The sequence below is a fragment of the Mus musculus genome, chromosome 13 (genome assembly GCF_000001635.26).
Source record: "Mus musculus strain C57BL/6J chromosome 13, GRCm38.p6 C57BL/6J".
Lineage (NCBI taxonomy): Eukaryota > Metazoa > Chordata > Mammalia > Rodentia > Muridae > Mus > Mus musculus.
The window spans coordinates 100002355-100016066 of NC_000079.6; the positions used below are offsets into that span (position 1 = coordinate 100002355).

At 45.1% G+C, this 13712-nt stretch overlaps 1 protein-coding gene across 1 annotated transcript in view; it reads right to left on the bottom strand.

The window, feature by feature from the left end:
* Mccc2 (methylcrotonoyl-Coenzyme A carboxylase 2 (beta)) overlaps nt 1–13285 on the bottom strand; it is a 67108-nt gene extending 53823 nt beyond the window's left edge. The window contains exon 1 of the mRNA NM_030026.2: nt 13032–13285. Within this exon, the coding sequence (NP_084302.1) occupies nt 13032–13160 (129 nt within the window). The 5' untranslated portion in view covers nt 13161–13285. The remainder of the gene's footprint in view (nt 1–13031) is intronic.
* Between the last annotated feature and the right edge of the window lie 427 nt (nt 13286–13712).

Below are 13712 nucleotides of genomic sequence, written 5' to 3' on the forward strand. Positions count from 1 at the left end.
AGCAGCCCGACCTCAGTCCCCGGGGAAGCCGACAGTGGGACAGTTCACTCCTCAACGTGCCGATAGGTGGAAAGAGTTGATTTCACTGCAGAGAGGTACACACATACTTTGCTTTAGTTGTGTACCTAAGTTGTATGCTTTAGTTATTTTCATTTGTTTCATTTATTTATTCCCTCTTTCTCTCCCCCTCACTCTCTTTCCATTGTCAGTTTATCACTTTGATGGTAAGTACCTTTATACACTGAAGCACCTTTCTGTAATCTGTGGACCATTCTTATTATTTTATGCTCACCAAAGGGTTAAAACCACCTAATTCATGCTTAAATATTAAAAAAAAAAAACAAAAAAAACAACAACAACAACAAAAAACCCTTAATCCTAAGGTTTCTTTCTCAAGAGGAGAGAGGAACGGTGAAAGGTATGTCAACAGCCATTTATAATTAGATGAGAGAAATAGTTCCGAGTTCTGTAGCACAGTGGAGTGATGACAGATTAAAAACACTGTATTGCATATTTCAAAAAGTGCTAGAATATGGAATTTAATATCTTTCACCACAAAGAAATTATAAATATTAGGATGGATATATGATGGTGCATGCCTATAATCCCAGCATTCTAGAGCCGAAGACAGCCAGTGCTACATAGTAACACTTTGTCCCAAACAAGCAAACTGAAACAATATAAATGCTAGAGATAAGCTACTCTGACAGAACATTTTGTAATAGGTACAGGGATTGAAACATGGTACCCTATGAATAGTGATTTCTGTATCAATTTCAAAAGTTAACTGATGAGAAGGCGGCTTCCTATAAGTGGTAAAAGGCTGTCACTGAGGCAGGTGGCAAGCCTTCTTCAATAACCCAGTGGCTGATAGCCCACTTTCCCTCTCTGCCAACATCAAGAGCACTCTCTGCAGTCCACCCACTCAGAGTTTAAAGAAGCTCTAGAAAGTCTGGAAGCTTCACTCAAACTGTCAACCCTTGTGCCTTCTTAACTTCGGTCAGTGTTAAAAGACACTCTGAAAACATCCACTGCTGGAAAAGATGGACCTTGGGTGTTTCCAAGTTTAAGGTTGAATTCGTCTCCATGTTCAACAAAAGGAACATCACTGCTGATAAAACCCACACACTGAGTATCTTGGTAAGGTGCACGCACACCAGAGAAGAATTCTCTGTTTGCAACTGAAGAGCTGGGCCGGCGAGATGGCTCAGAGGGTAAAGTACTCGCTGACAACCCAAATTCAATCTCCAGTACTACATAGAGGAGAGAAGAAAGAGTCGGCTCCACAAGATTGTCCTCTGCCATACACTTGCCATGGCGCACGTGTGCACGCACACACACACACACACACACACACCAAACATACAGAACACGAGTAAATAAAAATAAATATATATTAAACTTAATAAAGACAAAGGAAAAAAAGGTTTTTTCCAGCCACCACCATATGTATAACATTATTTCTCTAGTAAGCATCCACAGCAGTGGCCCCTCGCCCTCAGAGGCTACGTCCAGAGCCATCCCACAGATACCTAAGACTACAGGCAATTTGTAGGGTAATGTGCCCCTGCAAACGGACGTTAAGACAATCAGAGCAATAAAGTGGAAAATAAATAAATTTTTAAACTTTTTAAATTTAGCATTTCATTTATTCTCTGAGAATATCATATATTATATATGAGGATATCATAAATTATATTATCATATATTATATAATGTACTTTGATCATGTTCATCCCACCTCCATCTACTTCTCCCAGAACCTGCACATGTCTGTCTCCCAACTTACTGTCCTCTTTTTATTTCTAGATAACCCACCCAGTCTAACTGGGGCTCCCTGTATGCGTAGGGGTGGAGGGGCTGTGAAGGCACTTCTTGGTTGTCAACTTGACTACCTTTGCACATACAGTTGCTTAGGCTTGGGAGTTGCTTCTTCTTGGAATCTTTGACTCAATGGTTTTGGGCTGCAGAAGACTACGGGTGGTAAAACTGCAGGAGCATCATGGGGCCGCGGGAAATGATGGGACTCACTTACTCCTGTCTAGTCCCACGTAGTCAACGGTACCACAGGAGCAAAAGAAGATGTGCATCTGCGCAGATCGCACAGTCAGGGTCTCAAGGGCGGTTTCGGCACCCCTATACCTTGTCCGACTGCCGCTACCTTTGATGGAGGTCCTTAGATACAACAGAAAAGACTAGAACACTGCCAAAGCTGCTTCCTTCTTGTTTAATTTGTATTTTTGGTTTCAAATTCTGTAGTTGATTTAACCTGAGGAAAAACTACCACAAGTAGCAATCTCTGTACTGGCTTCCGGGAGACCAAACAGCTCATCTTTAACATCGATAACTACACTCCAAAATGAAGTCACCAGACAGCATTATAAAGAATTTACAAAACAATATATCCCCTTCCTTTTTTTTTTTTTTTTACTGTTTTTTTTTTTTTTGTTGTTGTTGTTTTTGGTTTGGGGATTTTTGTTTGTTTGGTTTTTGCTTTTTTTGTTTGCTTGTTTGTTTTCCGAGACAGAGTTCCTCCGTATAGCCCCGGCTGTCCTGGAACTCACTCTGTAGACCAGGCTGGCCTCGAACTCAGAAATCTGCCTGCCTCTGTCTCCCGAGTGCTGGGATTAAAGGCGTGCACCACCACGCCTGGCACTATTCCCTTCCTTTTTAAAGAAAGTTTGGAAACATTATCTTGCTCCTCAGCCCAGGCTAGCCTCATGATCCCCCTGCCTCTGCTTCCAGACTGCTGGAATTACAGGCGAGCATTACACCTTGGCATTCTCAGTTACTTTGCAGGAAATCCTAGACCTGGTCATTCACAGGTAATTTCCACAGGCCAGACCCAAAGAGAAGAACCATCACCACACACTCCTCTGTGAATGTCACCAAATATCCCATTACTGTGGCTTTCCCAGCTGTCAGACTTGGTTCTACAGTTTTGTCAGTTTCAGTAGAATTTCACACAGTGGCCCCAGTCAATGTGTTTCTTTAATCTCTTGCTACCATCATCGCAAATGCCCTGCTTTGTTGATCTTTCCACTAAAGTATCCTTACCGGTCCTTCCACTTGCTCTTCTTCCTGTAGACATCTGGAAGCCAGTGAGATAGATTCTCATGTACCTTTGGGGTTAGTGGGGCTTTGCCCCATCAAATAGAAATTGAGCTGACCACCCCACTCTACACACACAACATATACCTGTACTGTGACTAATTCCTGTTCTCTCCCCCCCCCCCCTCTCTCTCTCTCCACAGACAAAAAAGTGCAGAGCGGATGAGAACAGCTTGCACAGATACAGGGAAACCAAGTGCCCTCTGCCACAGTATCCCAGACTCAAGGTACGATCTCTGCAGCAACTTGGTGCCCAATCTAGAGCAGAGTCCGTCCAAACCAGAGCTAGCTAGCCTCCAGACCAGTGGCTCTCAACCTGGGGGTCACCACCCCTTTGGGGATTGATTGATCTTTTCACAGGGATCACCGAAGACCATTGGAAAACATAGACATTTATGTTACAATTCACAACAGTAGCAAAACTACAGTTATGAAATAGCAATGAAAATAGTTTTATGGTTGACGTTCACCAGAACATGAGGAACTTGTATTAAAAGGTCTCAGCGTTAGGAAAGTTGAGAACCAAGGCTCGCGGTCTTTACCCTAGTTAAGCCAGTCTCTCGCTGAGAAATAGGGAAAAGGGTCAAACAGAGTGGCGTGTGGCCAGTATGGGACGCTGAGGTAAGCAAGGCCAGCCTGGGCTACATTGTGAAAGCTTGCCTGAGGGGGGAAAAAAATCAAAACAACCTACATTTAAAAAATGATGAAAAACCTTTCTTTGCCAGGATCTTCAAAGCACCCTGTGGTGGTGGTAGAAGACATGAATCCAGGAAGAACACACAGCTGCTCTGTGTGAGGAAAACGGGGCAGAGAGCAGACGGAGGCTGTGGCACAGAAGAATTACGCAATCTTTGTACACCATCTCTTACCCTTGTTGGGCTACTATTGTCTCCCTTTGTGGGGAGTGTTTGTAGCAGAGTTGCTGCTTACAAGCCGAGGTCCCAAGAGATCAGACATTTGTTATCGTTTTGTTGCTACATTCATTTATTTTAGGTTTATCTGTTTGTTTATTTTGTGTAAGATGCATGTTTGCACACACATCATATGAATGCCTGGTGCCCTCGGAGGTCAGCAGGTGTCAGACCTCCTAGAACTGGAGTTCTGGCTGGCTGTGAACCACCACGTTGGTACTGGAAACTAGATCTGGGTCCTCTGCAAGGCCAGCAAGTGCTCTTACTCACTGAGCATCTTCCAGCCTTTTGCTGTTGGGAGGCAGGATCTTAGAGATTCCAGACTGTCCTGAACCCATCATGTAGTCGATGCAAGTCAGGGATCCGGATCCTCTTGCCCCAACTTTCCTAAGTGGTGGGGTTAGAAGTGCTCACCACCATACACAGCTTAAGATTTCTATTTATTTATTTTGTGTTAGCAAATATATATATATTTTTTATTTCTTATTACTCGGAGTAGGGCATGGCAGACATATGGAGCCAGACTCAGTTCTCCCTTCCATCTTTATGTGAGTTCTGGGGCTCAAATGTAAGTCTCAGGCTTGTACAGCAAGACAGCAAGTGCCTTTACTCACTGAGCTAGCTTGCTGGCCCCCAAATATTAAGTGCACATACTAAGGGGTTTTGTTGCATTTTTATAAACATACACAATGTATTGCATACACATACACAATGTATTACATACACATACACAATGTATTTCATATATGTACACAATGTATTTCACACACATACACAATGTATTTCATATATGTAAACAATGTATTTCACACACATACACAATGTATTTCATACACACACACAATATGTTTCCATACACATACACAATGTATTTTGAACCTGTTCCCTCCCATCTTATCCACTTGCTGGTCTCTCCCCTGCTCCCACTAATGGATGCCCTTCCTCTTCCCTACCTAGCCCTCTGACCTCAAATAGTCCAGGGCCTTATTGCTTGTTATTTTGTAGCCCACGGGGCCTCATCAGAGTTTTTATAGTCGCACAGGTTAAGGATTTGCTGACTGAGCATGGGCACTTTGCCAAGGCTATGCCACTGAGGAAAATCTCTCCTTCTGGCTTTTATATACGTCATTTGGACTGACCTTCTCTCCCACCTCTCCCTCCTTTCCGCCCCCTCTCTTATCATATGTGCTCTATCTACTGCCTCACCTTAAAGAATCCTCCCACCCCCATGGGTCCCTTTCTAGTTTGGGTTCCTGTATCTACACATACTCAGTCCACATTAATGCACATATGTAAAAACAGAAACTAGGGGCTGAATAAATGAGAGAAATAAACTGTCTTCAGAGCCGAGTCTTCTTACTTAATACAGTATTTTCCAGTTCAATCCAACTTCCTACAAATCTCATAATTTCATTTTTGCTTATAGCTGGATAAAGCTCCATGGTGAACGAGAACCATATTTGCATTTTCCACTCATCATCTGATGGAGACCTAGGCTGATTCCATTTCCTTGCACTGTGACTAGAACAGCAATGGACACGGACGGATGTGCAGATATCTCTGTGGTAGGTTATAGATGCCTTTGGGGCTAGGGGCACGTGTGGGAGTTTCTCAAGGAGGCTCACAGAGGGTAGAAGACTGCTGGAAACGTGGCCTTCACCACTTACAAGCAGCCCCTGGACTAAATAAAAGGAAGACAGAGAACCAAGCAGCCGACACTACCTCTGCTTCCTGACAGCAGATCCCACGTGACCAGCTGCCAAGCTAATGCCACCAGGCCATCCCCCAGAAACTGAGCCAAAAAAATCAACATTTTCTTCCCCATGTTACTTGTTATAGTAACTAACAGCACCAGATGGTCTTTGAAACCATCAGGGGATGTGTGCAAAGTCACCATGTCATTTCCAAGCAGAGGCTTTAAAGGGATCGAATGTTCCAGACTGTCCCATGCCCTCCCACCCTCCATACGAGCAGGACACACAGAATCCCCCCTGTAGCCAATGCCCCTTCACCCTGGCTCCTGGAGTACGACACAAACCCCCAGATCTAGGAGCCAAAGCAAATATTTGTTCATTTGGCCTTGAGGTCTGGGATCACCTGAAACATGTTACCTGTTGAATACATAGGCAACCTTGAGGAGAGAAGGAACGACTAGGTTTTTCTGAGGTAGACATTCTATTTATGAACAGGGAGGGCCTGAAGGCTTATTTCTTCTTAGTCATGTCCAGTCAAACCAGCGGCCAGTGGGCTTTGTGTGCTGCCCTCAAACAGGAAGACCCCTGGAGGAGCTCAGCTCTCTCCAGGCCTGACCCTCCTTCAGCTGCTGCAGTCATTCAGACTTTGTTGTCTGACCACTGGTCGGAGCCTGTGCAAACCGGTCTATCCTTTATGTCCTCTGTGCCAGCACCACTCTGGAGTCTTAGGCTGGTGGGAATGCTCAAAGCAACAATCATAGGTTCTGTGTCATTCTCGGTGAGGCCAAAGCATGCTTTCCTCCATAGTACTAGGATGCATGCCCAAAAGAAGTGGTGGCGAAGGCCAAAGGCTGGGGTTTCCAGCCTCTTCTTATTAGTATGGAGTACCTGAAAGTGTTGCGAGTTCTCAGGGACCACTGCTGTGATCCGCATGGTCGTGGCACTGGCAGTGGTGCACAGGGCTCTGGCAGAAGTGGAGCCAATGGTTCTTGAGGGCAAAAAATATCTCAGACACTGTCCCAATAGTCATGCTGCACTGCCTCTTCCCGCCACTGTCAGGGCGGTCACTAATATTTTAGCATCTTCCCTCCAGTGCTCCCCGTGGCAGTATGCTGTGCCAGCATAAGCACATATGGCACACCAGGCTCCAGTTTTGCCTCCACCCCCCAGCGACTTCCCTGCTCTATTAGTAACTGGCACACACACACACACACACACACACACACACAAGCCACTAGACTAGGGCTTAACAAATAAACCTTAGGGATCACTCTAACTTCTATCTGTTTAACAACCGCCATCAAAAACAGCAGTTCAGGCCTGGTGGTAGGGCCCAATGGGTAAAGGTGCCTGCTATGTAAGCTTGGTGGCCTGAGTTCCCTCCCAGGAACCCAGCTAAAGGTAGATGGAGAGAACTAACTCCACAAGCCAAGCCATCCTCTGACCTGCACACACCTCTCTCTCTCTCTCTCTCTCTCTCTCTCTCTCTCTCTCTCTGTCACACACACACCAATAATAATAATAATAATAATAATAATAATAATAATATAATAATTTAAAATAAATTAGCAGTTTGAACCTGATGTCAACAGGACAGTAGGGGGTGCAGGGCACAATGGCAGAATGTCTATAATCCCAGCACACAGGTCTGAGGAAGGAGAACAGTAGGCCTGAAAGACACAGAATCAAGAAAAGGCCACTCAGTCAATAGGAAGCCTCTGCTCACTCTTATCCTGACCCACATATAGCACAGTGTGGAGCATCCTCTCAGCTCTCACTTCCTGACCCCAAACTGGAGGAAAAGCAGACCTTCTGAGCTGGAGAGGTGGCTCAGGAGCTAAGAGCACAGGCTGCTCTTCCAGAAGATCTGAGTTCAATTGCCGGTACCCACACCATAGACCACAATGGCCTGTAATTCCAGTTCCAGGGAATTCAATGCCCTCTTCTGGCCTCCTCTGATACCAGGCATGCAGGTGTTACAGACATAAAATAAAAATTAGATAGATAGATAGATAGATAGATTAAAATGAAGTAGTTATGTTAAAAAAAAGACTTTATTTATAATGTCTTAGGCTACATGAATGAAGCCAGGAACTCTTCAAGAAAGCGACAAGGGGAGACTAGGCTGCATATCAAAGGTAGAAAGTCACCCCTGGGATTGAGGAGGGGGGAGTGGGAAGAAGAAAGGTAAAGGGCTGGGAGGAGAAGGAGACCAAGACTGAAAGTGCCAGGGAGAATTCTTTGGGATATGAAGACATTCGAGGAAGGCTGCGCATGCAGAGGGGCTGGAAAGCCACATACAACACCAGGTAAGATGCATACTGAGAAGAGACCTGAGGGAATCATTCCAAAACACAAAGCAGACCAAAGACTAGGGAGTCAGGGAAAAGTACAAAGAGATGGAAGCGGATAGCTATGCTTCCAAATGTGCAATTGTCAACACCAAAACCCACAAAGAGCCCAAAGGAACCAGAAGGCAGCCCACACAGGAAATAATGGGGCAGAAAGTGTGCCTGAGGAAATACAACCATCAGACAACTTAACAGACAAACACTTGAAAAGAACTATCCGTAAAATGTCTCAAGAGCCAAAGAAAATCAGGAAGACAAAAGTGAAGAGAATTAGGAATGTACAGACAGTATGTACCAACTACAGAGATAAACGTTACAAAAAGACAAGCTGGCAGGGTGGGTGGGAAGAGTGTAAGGGTCAGAGGATCAGGACATGTGCTGCAAAGACACTGCACCAAAAAAAAGAGAGGCTGTGCCCATGAAATCGCAACAATATAGTCCCCTAAACAAGATCTACACAATGCCAACAGCAGCCGACATGCCAACACAGACAGGCAAAATCCCACACGTGAAGAGCCATAGACAATTAATGGCACAAAGACAGGGAGAATCAGCCTTCTCTAGAGACAAACCCGGAGAGGATCTCTCCGATCCTAAGTAGTCAGCCCAACACATACAACAACACCAACACTAAATGGACTTGGCAGGCTGTGTGTGTGTGTGTGTGTGTGTGTGTGTGTGTGTGTGTGTGTGTGTGTGAGAGAGAGAGAGAGAGAGAGAGAGAGAGACAACAATTTTAAAAGAAGTCATACAGTTGAGAGGGAGTTGGAGGTAGGCACATGGGAAGAATTGGAAGGAAGGTCTAATAAATCTTTCAGAGAATTCTATACTCAGGAACATAGTTCTTCAGAAATGAGGGCAAGGCTGGGGGGCTGGCTCAACAGTTAAGAGCATAGGTTGCTCTTCCAGAGGGTCCAGGTCCAATTCCCAATACCAGATGCTGGATCACAACAGTCTGTAACTCCAGTTCCAGGACATCCAGCAACACACACATACACACACACACACACACTCACACACACACACACACACACACACACACACACACACACACTCACACTCACACACACTCACACACACACACACACACACACTCACACTCACACACACACACTCACACACACACACTCACACACACACACTCACACACACACACACACACTCACACACACACACACTCACACACACACACTCACACACACACACACACACTCACACACACACGATTAAAAGTAAAACAAATTTTAATAGGAAGAAGGAAAGCATTAGAGTTGCTTTATGCAGATGAGTTGAATTTGTAGCAATTCAAAATGCATTGTTATACAAGGTGTGATGGGGGATGCCAGTAGTTCCAGCTCACAGGAGGAACTGAGGCAGGAGGATTGCTTGAGCCTCCGAGTTCAGACTCAGTCTGGGGAGCAGTACATCGAGATCCTGCCTCTCACAAAAATGAGCTACACAACAAAATAAATACAAATGTAAATATATGACTCAGAGCTGGGAGTGAGGCCATAGGTCTGGAACCTTGGAACTCAGGTGGCTGAGGTGGGAGAAAGGAACCGAGTTTGGTCATATTATGAGAGTCTACATTAAAAAAACAACAACAACTCTTTTTTAAAGTAAGGAAGGAGTGAGATGACTCAGTAGTCAAGAGCACTTGCTGCTCTCTCAGAGGACACTGATTCAATCCTTGGAAGCCACACAGAGGCTCACAACTATAATTCCAGTTCCAGAGACTCTAAAGCCCTCTTCTGGTGTCCACAGACACCAAGCATATACACACAGTGCATATAAATGTGCAAACACTCGTACATATAAAATAAAAATAAAATGCTAAAGTATCTCAATGTACACTGTCTATGACTTGTTTTATATCTAAGGACACACACACAAGCATTAAAAGTAAAAAAGAAGAAAAGCCGGGCGGTGGTGGTGCACTTGGGAGGCAGAGGCAGGCGAATTTCTGAGTTTGAGGCCAGCCTGGTCTACAAAGTGAGTTCCAGGACAGCCAGGACTACACAGAGAAACCCTGTCCTGGGGGGAAAAAAAAGAAGAAAAAATAGTCTATGTAAAGGTAGCCAAAAAAAAAAAAAAAAAAAAAAAAAAAAAAGAAATGGTCTCTTCTTCAAGAGTCACAAGTAAATAAAGTCAATTAAGATATTTAGACTAAACTGCCATCATTTTGCCCTTTGATAACCCATAATAGCTGACCCAAAGTCACCAACAGATGAGGGGAGAAAGAAGTCAGTATCTGCTGCTGTGACTGACTGATGTTTGCCACCAAGCGCATCATAACAGACGATTCAAACAAACCCAACATGACATACCATCTCTCCCAACTACCAAACTCAGTCTCAGTCTATATCAAGAGCTCTACCGTTTACCTCACTATACTTTTTGGAGTGAGAAACTCCAATATCCTGCATGACTCATTTCTCTCCTTCCACTCCAACATCAATTCCTAACTCCCACCAAACTCTGACCCAGTCTCCTCCCACCATCTGAGTCCCAGATATGAAACTCAGATCAACAGGCTCAGTGGCAAGTGCCTTTAACCACTGAGCCATCTCTCTAACCTTGGCACTTAATTTTGAAACAAAGTCTCATTATGTTGCCTTGTCTGACCTCAAACTCCTACTCAACAGGTACTCCCATCTCAACTGCCCGACTGCTAGAACTGTATGTACAACCATGCCTAGTTTACACTTTAATAGCCTAAGTTTAATGTATCTATATTTAATACTTTGCTTGCATGATCTAGAAAAATCCAGTTGGAGCTGACACAGTGGCTAGTTTTCATGGTACCAGAAGTGTTGTGCAGGTCACTTAAGAAATCAATGGTCTTACTCAGTGCTGGGCCCTGCATGTTGCAATACCAACCTCCTAGGTAAGCTATGCCCACTGGTGCAGTGGTGCAATGGCTGTTAGGTGACAACCACCATGTTCAGGTTGGAGTTTGAGGTCTAGTCCACAAACTGGAATTCATGCCTGGTACTGTAAGCCCGATCAAAGCCCTTGGCTTGGGAGGTCAAGGGCTCTAGGGGAGAATGTTCTGATGAATGGACCTGTCAAACTATCTGAAAATGTATGTTTATACATGTATATTAGTGCTGCTCTAAACCTCTGTCCGCGAAGCTTCTCTATGGAGTGGATAGCAGCTAATGGAGAGATTGATAACTATCTAAGTGCCGAGGATAAGCAACTGTGAGGTGCTCAGTCTTAAAATGAGATAGTTACACCACACACACACACACACACACACACACACACACACACACACACGCACGCTTAGGGAACATCATGTAAGAGGGAGTGGAAATACTGGAAGAGCCAAAGGCTGGGGAGGAGAGCTGTCCTCTGGATGTGACATAGCTATTGTGCTCATGAATTCACTGCAGTTGTGGCTACCTAAACAAGACCCGCACAAGACCAAGCCAACGATCAGTCAACATTGTAGCAATTAGCAACAATAGGACTCAGCTAGTTTTTAAGGTGGTATTAAAAGGTATTAGAAGGATATGGGAAGGTAGGTGGGAGGGAGGGACACATTGGGAAGTGTCTAGGGAGACTGGGAAGGGGAACTGGGAACAGATAACATCGAGATACACCAGCTGGGCGTGGTAGCACACGCCTTAAACCACAGAAGCAGAGGCAGGTGATGACCATGCTCAGCTTGGTCTACAGAGCTGATCTACAAAGCCAGGACAGCCAGGGCTACTCAGGAAAATAAAAATCCCTGCCTCAAAACAGACAAAAAGATACACTGTATTTCTGTATGAAACTGTCAAAACTAAACAAGATAGTCCTAAAAATAATAAAATAGCTATGTTCAAGGAAATGGTTGGAACTAGAGATCATCACAGTAGGGAGGCAGGGAAACAAATACCACATTTTCTCTCACATGCAGAATCTAGGTTAGATGTACAATTTAGGGACATGAAAGTATAAGGACTACTTGGAAAGAGAAAAGGAGACAGCAAAAGAGTGGAGAGGAGATAAGAGAGTCATGTATGTACATATAGTGAAGTGTATTTATTACTTTGTACAATTAGTATATAGTAGTTGTATTTTGTTGTAGTGGTGGTGGTAGTTTTTTTGAGAAGTTATTTTGTAACTTTGGCTGTCCAGGAACTGGCTTTGTTGATCAAGGTGGACCGAACCTCACAAAGATCCACCTGCTTCTGCTCTGTGTGCTCTAGGTGCCTTCAGCCCTTCAGGGCTAGGACACCTCTTACCACACAGCCGCACAGCTATCTGATTTCTAGTTAACGTTTCCCAGCCCCAAATGACTTTCATTCCTACACATCCAGGCCAAATACTTAAAATACCGCACAAACAACTTAGTGCTTAACTAAGTTAACTTCTTCCCTGGCAAATAACTGCTGGTTCTATGAATAATTCAGACGTTATCTGTAGAGGCCATGAAACAGATTTAAATGTTCCAGCTTTGATACTTCACAAATTATGAGTTGCTTCTTTGGCCAGGGGAAGCCACTCAGTCCCAAGAAAAGCTATGTAAAGACATTGTGAGCTGTGTATTGTTAATATAACTATTAAGCGGAAGAGTGTAAACTATCGTGCTATGGTAGTTCCTAAAGGTGGCTGCCACAAGACCGCTAAAGAATATACCCAGCCATGCAAACACGAGGACCACAACTTCGTGATTACAAAGTTGCCAAACCGGTCTCGGGCATTTGTAAGTTGTCCAAGCGACAATGCTTTGTGGGGTTTTGAGAACCACTGATTTGAGTGACACAAAATGCCAGTACCAGTCCTAAAAGTGAACTAAAATCTCACTGGAACGACTTCCTTCTGCAAACTTCACAGGACCCTACTGAGTCCCAGAATGACGCCTGAAGCTGCAAAGGAAAGAACAGCAGAGATCCAAGCATGCCCACCCTCTGGCCTCCGATGACTCCGGGGCAGGAAGGCGAACAGGCCTCCAGGACGCTCGCTCAACCTACCTGGTAGGTGGAGGAGGCCGAGTCAGGCTGGGTGCCCAGTCGGGCCACTGAGTCCCCGTGATAGGCACGCTGCGGGGGTACAGCAGCCCGACAGCACGGTCGCAGAGCTGACCTCAGCGCGCCCCACATGGCGATGGCAAACACCCAAAAGAGAAAGAGAGCGGCCCTGCAGCTCGGTTCTGCAGCTCCTGGGGGCTGCTCCTCCAGAGTCCTTGCAGCACCAGCCCTGGTCCATCAGCTCCCAGGCCAGCCCCGCACACGTGCCATCGCAGACCACCTCCAATTGGTCGGCGCTGCGCGCCACGCCTCTCTACTCCGCCAATGAGGCGCAGAAGAGCAGCTGCGCGAGTCCAGGTTCCATCGCGAGCCCAGGAACACTGGGCCGAGTAGAGCGAACAGATAAGTGGCTGCTGTCCTGCCGAAGCGTTTGTCACAAGCATGCACCCGCCTCTAGCCCATGTACTGCAGAGCTTCAGCACACCTGATCATTTTTAGAATGTGACAGATTGTAGACATCAGTACTGGGATCTTCACACCAATAAGGATTAAAAACACTCTGCGAAGTGCCTTAGTGTTGTTTTGTTTTGTTTTGACTCGCACACTTTATTGAATGCTTACGTGTTACTACAGCATGAGCAAAGTAAAAGCGCCAGGAGCATCAGAAAGATGAACAGGCTAAGG